The 7665-nt window shown below is 34.6% G+C and overlaps 1 protein-coding gene across 7 annotated transcripts; it reads left to right on the forward strand.

Annotated features, from left to right (window-relative positions):
• Positions 1-867: 867 nt before the first annotated feature.
• On the forward strand, positions 868-6102 carry LOC112727466 (uncharacterized). Of its 7 annotated transcripts, none has more exons than XM_072209295.1 (14): positions 886-1152; positions 1263-1954; positions 2203-2305; positions 2473-2596; positions 2680-2905; positions 3018-3046; positions 3143-3230; positions 3321-3431; positions 3604-3844; positions 3981-4280; positions 4397-4425; positions 4937-5020; positions 5143-5196; positions 5776-6102. In XM_072209295.1, the coding sequence occupies exons 5-9, from the start codon at positions 2852-2854 to the stop codon at positions 3841-3843; spliced, it is 522 nt and encodes a 173-aa protein (XP_072065396.1). In that variant the 5' UTR covers positions 886-1152; positions 1263-1954; positions 2203-2305; positions 2473-2596; positions 2680-2851; the 3' UTR covers position 3844; positions 3981-4280; positions 4397-4425; positions 4937-5020; positions 5143-5196; positions 5776-6102. The 7 variants fall into 7 exon arrangements, with proteins under 7 accessions (XP_072065401.1, XP_072065396.1, XP_072065399.1 ...); XM_072209298.1 differs by having other exon boundaries at positions 887-1152; positions 1606-1954; positions 3321-3456; XM_072209296.1 differs by having other exon boundaries at positions 887-1152; positions 1606-1954.
• The last annotated feature ends 1563 nt before the right edge of the window (positions 6103-7665 follow it).

Here is a 7665-nt window from a genome sequence, read left to right on the forward strand (position 1 = left end):
CCTAACTTTTACTAAGGTATATGTTTGGACTCAACTATTTTTTTAAATTACAACTTTAACTTATTTATTTTATAAAATTTTACTTTTACCCCTAGGACTTCTATATTCATGTTTCTAGCCTTAAACTTTATTAATTACATAATTAGTTCTCTTAGTTATCTAATTTACCTAAGTGTCATTGTTTGTGTATCTTACATTTTTTCTAGAATCATACACTTTTTCACATATCTTCCATTCTCTTTCTTAATTATCTTCCTAAATCTTCGTATTAGGACTTATTTTGAATATTTGTGTCTTTTATAACATGAAACTCACCCAGGTGCATCACACTTTTCGGCCAACAATAATACATTAGGCATAGGCCTCATGTTCACAAATAGGTTTGCGATAGGATGAGACATTAACCCCAGTTTTGGGAGAAGGCTGGGGTTAATGTCTGTAACACCCTAACTTTTAGCACTTCATCATCGTACTAAAAGTTCAGGCATTACTTATCTCTAAACCTTTTTATCTTTTATTATCCTTAATTAATATCGAGCCTTTGCGAATACAAATCAAAACTTTAATTAAGAAAACAGGAAGAAAACTAGTTATTACAGACGAATATTTTCGACGGATTTTATCCCATGAAAATATAAACAGAATTTCAGAAGGATTTTTTGTTGGAAAATAAAAAAAATGAATTAGCATAAATTACAGACAAAAAAAATCCATCGATAATTCTACCGGAATTTTTTTTTGTAGAAAATAGTTACAGACAAAAAACCTGTCTGTAATTAAATGGACAAAAATGTTGCATTTTATTAAATTATTACAAATAAAAAATTCGTCTGTAATTTAAAATTTTCCGCCAGAAATATTAGAATAAAGAGTTATGGTTCATTTCACTTTTTCACTTTTTCCTTGAATTACTCCCTACCTTTTCTCTCCGTTGAAGATGTGACGTCCTCCGTTGTCCCCGCCGCCGTGGCTCGCGTCGCACGAGCTCCCTCTATAGCCCTCATCGCGTTTGCTCCCTTCGTTGCCATCGTCGTATGAGCTCTCTCCGCCGTGTTCTTGTCTTACGAGCTCCTTCCGCCGCCGCTCTCGTCACTACTTTTTCTCTCCTCACCGGAAGTTTGTCATCATCTCTTCTCATCGCCGTTAGTTTAGGTAGGCCTCCGCCTCTTTCTCATCCATATCCCTAACCCCTTCCATTGTGATTCTATTTGGATTTCATTATCCCTAGCCCTAACCCTATCCCTTCCCTGTTGCTTTTGCAGAGAACCGAGTTTCTAAATTCTAACGTATGAATTTTGTATATTCCTGCAACTTGTATATTCCTGTATGTTCCCTCCCCTCGATCTCCACCTAAGATAGATCCACCAACCACACTGCAAAACCCTCAACCCAAGATTCTCGAACCTTCTCAGATCCAAGTTCGTTAATCCCACTTTCTTTGTCTCACTCACACTTTCCTTCACATTCTTAGTCGCTTCTTTTCCCTAATGAATTGCTGACCTTTCACTTACTCGCAAGCAATACGGTGCCGTATCATAGCTAACAGCGAAATTCAGTCAACAAAACCCTAATTGGTTGTTTCTTCTATTTTGTTTGAGGTTTTAGGGAAGAAGAAAGAGCGAAAAAGAATGGGTGAGGAGAATAAGGTAGTTGGAAAAGGTGAGAAGAAGAAAGAGGAAAGTGTTGGTGCCACTGCTGTTGTTGGTGATGGAGAGGAGGAAAAGAATAAGAAGAAGAAGAAGGGTAAGAAGCAGGGGTTAATTTCTCGAATTTGGAATGGGATATTCAGAAGATGTAGTGGAACGGGATATTCAGAAGATGTAGCGATGATTTCGAGAAGAGGCTGCAGTATATTTCCAAAAAGGAAGCTGCGGTTATGGCCAGGGTCAATTGGAGAAACCGGTCATGGCGGAGAACTTCGCGCCAGATCATCATAATTTCTGTTATATTTGAGGTACATTTTCCATTGCTGGATGAATGGGTTTATCTTTGTGTGTTTTTGTTTGTCATGAATCATTTCTCGCATGAATAGATTTGTGTATTTTAACATGCCATTCTATGCTAGAGTTTCTTTGAACTTGAAGTGCGAAAAACTACAAACTACGACTCATGATAGCTATCTCAAAAATCAAATTAAAGATATAAAACTCTGAGCAATAATCATGATAGCCTTCCAATGTGTTGTCTGCTTTGTTTGAGCAGGTATTGCCCTTAGCAAGCATGGAGAAGCTGCAAAAGTCGTTTCGGAGGAACAATTGAGTGCTGCTGAAATGGGACAAAGAATTAAGCTATTACAAGAAGATAGGTATTTATTTTACAAAAGTGCACTTTGATTCTTTTGCTGGAAAGTGTTATTTATCAGTGATCTTGTTTTATTATGGCGGACTATTTATTTGTGTGCATGGTTCTAGTTTATAATATTTTATTGATGAATTTCCTAATCCTTTTTTCTATTTATACTTATCTGGATAGGTTCCTCTTGAGCTTCCATTTTCAAAGGGAGAAGCCATGGATGACTCAACTTGCCTCTGTCACTTGCATCTCTTTGGCTGCTAAAGTTGAAAAAACTCAAGTGCCTATTCTCTTGGACCTTCAAGTACGTATTTTTTCTCCTTTATATCAGAAAACTCATCATGATGTTTCTAATAATGTGATTATTTGATCATGAATCATCATCAGGTTGAAGATGCAAAATATGTGTTTGAGTCAAAGACTATTCCGAGAATGGAGCTTCTGATTCTGTCCACCTTGAATTGGAAGATGCACCATGTGACCCCACTCTCAGCGATTGAAGACTAGTGTCCATGTTAACTTGGTCTTCCATATAGGACTGAGAATCAAGGTGCTATAGATGCTGCAATTGTTGGTGCTCTGTGCAGGGATTGTAGCAAACAAGTGTACTTGGGTGAGAAAACGCAGCGATGATTGTAGTTGAATTCAAACTTTTTTCTCTTTTTAAATGATGTATATTGCTTTTCTGTTTGTTTATGAATTTATTTATTTATATATTTTAATAGGTGGATTTGACAGCACATGCTGCAGCTAGGTAATTTTGTTATCGGTTCTTTTTTTTTTCTTTTTGGCTAATGAAAAATATTTCATGGATTTGAATTTTAGTGTGTAAGTTTGATTTAATTTTCAGGGCATATGATCGAGCTGCGATCAAGTTCCGTAGCATTGATGCAGATATCAATTTCAACGTCAGCGATTATGATGAAGATATAAAGCAGGTTCTAATACTTAATAGTTTGATTTGATAATAGTTTTGAGCAAGTTTGAGGGTTTTTCTTTGATTGTTTTTTTTTTTTCTTCTGATGCAGATGAGTAACTTTAAAAAAATTGAAATGCAGAGAAAAGCAGCATTGCCGTTGAGGGACACAAAAAGCGGCAATGCGAACAAGATGAAGGCTCTGTGCGGCAAGGAAGCTTTGGTGAAGCTTCTGCGATGGCATTTTGGTTACCCTAATTAATCTTTTGGTTTATTTGCTCTCATTCCCTACGAATTGGATCTCACTCAGTCTGACAAATAACTTGTATGCATGTTTGTTTTTATGCATTCTGTGCATGACCATGATTGAAGTTAGTTCTTTTCTTCTTTGCTAGTTGCTAGGTGCCAGTCTTATTCAGATTCAGATGAAGCTGTGGACACTACCACTGAAGAATCAAATGTCAAATGATATTGGCATCGTTGCTGATAATGTCCAAGATTTTGGTGATGCGACGACCTTCCCTGCTGCTCCTGAAGTTGATACCATATGTGTTTTTTCGAAAAATAGTGCAAGATGTAATAGTAATTCTGCTCATGGGGCTATGGATTCATGGTCAAATACAACACCTATCTAAGGTATTAACAATCTCTCTACTTTTTCAAAAGTAATCCAATATTAAATGGATTGCTAATCCCAGTCACAGTAGCTTCAGAGTTTCCCTTGGTCCTGATTTATCGTTGGACTTTTGTTTGTTTGTTCTTTGCTACATAGGCCAAAAACAACACCACCACCCTTTCCCTTCCATGCTTTCACATGACTTGAACAAAACAAAGTTTGAATCTTTTCATGGTGGAGAAGCATTAGCAACCCTCACCTTCTTCTCTAACCCATTGGGGAACCTGAATCAATCAAATTTAGTTTCTCTTTCTTTAATGGGTGGAATCTTCCTGTGCTAGTGTTAAAGGTCACACTTTTTCAAGAACCCAGTTGCAGATTTGTCCTTGTTTCAGTTGAAGATGGGTATTTGCAACCAGGATGCAATCAAGCAGTTGCAATCCATGATAGAAAATGGTGTGTTCTTCACAACCTTCAAAATAAATAAATAAATCAGTCTCATCTCGTATTCTTGTTTTACTTCCATGATCTCTAATTGATAAAGATTCCTTCTTTTTTTTGTCTCATTCCAGTGAATAAGCAGCAGAAGATTACATTCCAGGTTTGCCTTTTTTTTTCTTTTAGTTAATTTGCTTAGATTCTTATATGTTTGATCTTGTATATTGAGAAAAGATTTAAGGGAAAAAGAAACAATTTAACTTATGATTCATGATCTGCAACTTGATTTGGTAAAGGAGACGAAAGAAAAAAGCTTTTCTTTTTGTTTGTTTGTTTGAAATTTCAAATTAAGAGAATCAAATGATTTGATAAGCATCAGTTTTTTTTTTTGGTTAAATTGACCTGGATCACTTTTGTTGCCTCGCATTTGCTAAGGAGTGTTTTTATTGGTGGTTATAATATACATTTGAAGGGATTAAGAATTCAAGATTTGAATTCAAGTAATGTACTTTTTAATGAATAATTGTTCTTTTCAATGTTTGTTCAACACTCTTCAAGAATCATCATCCTAAATTTTAGTGATATTAAACCAATAAGTGCCTTTTCTTGTTTTTTACTCTTATTTTAATAAATCCCTCTTTTTTTCCCCTAAAATATTTTACTTTATATTTTAGAACATGCATCAGGGATATCCAACTGAAACACTAGCCAAATTTCTCAAAGCAAGGGACTGGAATGTTGCCAAAGCCCATAAAATGGTTAGTTAGATCTTTTTATGCTTAAGGTCTTTAGCTGGTTCGGTTGTTTGGTTGTTCTTAGAATTACTTTGAGTTGTGTTCTTTCAATGTGTATACTTTGCTGACGACTTAAAGTTTTACAGATAATCGATTGTTTACAATGGAGAGTTGAAAATGAGATTGACAATGTTTAATCAGTAAGTTCCTTCACTATGTATGTATTCACATATTTTCTCTTTTCTATTGATAGAATACTAATTCCTGAAACTTCTATGCTGAAATCTTGTATTATACCTTCTCATGTTTCTGATGAATCTAGAGCTGAAAATATATTTAAATTTTGAAATGGTCAAATGTTGGTTGCGATGGTTACTAACCTCGATTATCTACAGAAGAGGGTTTGAGTTCAAATTAGATGTTCATTTGATCATCATGCCTATAATTGTATATGAATGCCGTATACAACAATATCGGATTCCATGTCTCCTGCAGCATTTTTAATGCATGCTCTAGGAAAATTTATAGCCACTTTTTTTTTTTCATTTATAACATTTTCTAGAAGTTACATAAAAAATTAGAAATCAGTGGCTGTGAGTGTTCCTGTAGAACAAATTAAATGTGCTTCAAGAGCATGCAAGCATCTCTCTCTCTCTCTCTCTCTCTCTTGCAGTTCTGTTTTAAAGTTGTATTTTTGTTATCCTCCTTCACTTTTTCTTAATCCTATAAAACATTGTTAGGCTTCTGAAATCTGTCCATGTTCTATTTTTTGACACCAGGGAACTGCATATGCTCAGTCCAATGTAAACAAATCAAAGAAGTAGATGGACAAATACTTTCAAGTTTCAGCCACACAAGAGTCTACCATGGAGTGAAGAATCATGTAACTCAGATTAGATTGGAGGGTTTAAACTTTAAAGAGAGCATGAGGAAATAGTTTTAAAATTTAGGCTGAAAGTCCTTCCCTTTTCTGTTGTAGTTTATAAGAAATTTTGGGGTATCTTTTTATTGAGACAATGGTGTTGAAAAATAACATCCAATTTTATAGGTATCATGTAATGAATATTATGTTTTATCTATGTCATTTTTGGCTTTCTTTTTTTCAATTTATAGTGTTTGATGGAGTAAATTTAGAAAACAAATCTAAAGCATTTATTTTGTAATAAAAAATTTAAAAAAAAATTCTATTTTTCCTTACTGATAGATTTACAGACGGATTTTTTGTCTGTATTCAGAATATGAGATGATTTTCCAAGGTTCAAATTACAGACGAAAAATTCGTCGAAAAATCTGTCTGTAATTACTGACAGAAAATTTGTCAAAAAATCTGTTTATAATTTATAGACGGAAAATTCATCAAAAAATTTGTCTGTAATTACCGACAGAAAATCTGTCAGAAAATCTGTCTGTAATTACCGACGAAAAATCCGTCGGTAACTGGTAGAAATCCGTAGGTAATTTTCCGACGAAAAAATCTGTCGGTAAATAATTTCCGACGAGGCTTTTACAGAGGGATAAAATTCGTCGGTAATTTCGTCGATAACCAAAAATCCGTCTGTAATAAAGACTAAATCTGTCTGTATTAATCCATTTTTTAGTTGTGATATATATATATATATAGTCACAGCTTTATACATAGACATATTCAAAGAATTTCAATTACAAGTCCTACCCCTCTAAAAACTAAAATAATAAAGACGGGGAGAAAATAAATGCTAACAACTCAACTCGTGAAAATAATCTTTTATGTTTCTGTAGCTCCGCACTAAACTTTCACATCTGAAGTTGAAAGAAGTGAAAATAAGGGGTAAGAATTGGGGAGTTCTTAGTAGGGTCAGGGTTAGAAGTTAAGTTCATTTTATTTTATTCCTTAGTCAATAGCAACACACCACAGAACACAGACAAATTTTAACAAAGCATGACAAGTAATTCACTCTAAAATCGATTAACCAAAAAACACACAGACACATTCTCGGTTTCACAATATAGAGATATGCACAAACAAGTATGATGCATGTTTAGTCATATACAGGCCATGTGATGTGCTCATGTGTCGGTTTGTTGCCCAATTTCCAACACTAGTTCTGAGATAAATGTTTCGTATCGCCGTCCCTATCTTAACCAACATCGCCTCCATGAGCGTTATGCATCCCCGTCCTCATGGGAGAACTTTCCTTTCGGTCTCCAGTGAGCGTTACGCATCGTTGTCCCTATTAGACACTTGGCACTAAGGCCCAAATAGCACTCAATTTCTCTTTAATCTTTGCTCTCTACTTTACTGCGGCAGAGATCCCTTTAATTAATACCTTCTTTTCTATCTACTCTACTATACAGACGTTCATTATAATCTTTTCAATCACTGCTCTTTACTCTTCTGTGGCAGAGATCCTTTTTACTTAATACATCCTTCGCTTTTTGTTCCTTTTTCTTTTCTTTTCTTTCTCATCTTTCTCTTTTATTTTCTTACTTCTTTTCTTTCTCTCTTCTTTTCTTTCCTATCATTTCATAATATAAATTATCTTTGCATTATTCACTTGCCTTTCCCCAAGTGTCTTATGAAAAACAATTGTAAAGTACTTTGATTAAGTCTATTGATGAGCGGATAATTTATACGCTTTTTGGCATTGTTTTTAATATGTTTTTAGTAGAATCTAGTTACTTTTAGGGAT

This window comes from Arachis hypogaea, chromosome 12, assembly GCF_003086295.3.
Source record: "Arachis hypogaea cultivar Tifrunner chromosome 12, arahy.Tifrunner.gnm2.J5K5, whole genome shotgun sequence".
Taxonomy (NCBI): Eukaryota; Viridiplantae; Streptophyta; class Magnoliopsida; order Fabales; family Fabaceae; genus Arachis; species Arachis hypogaea.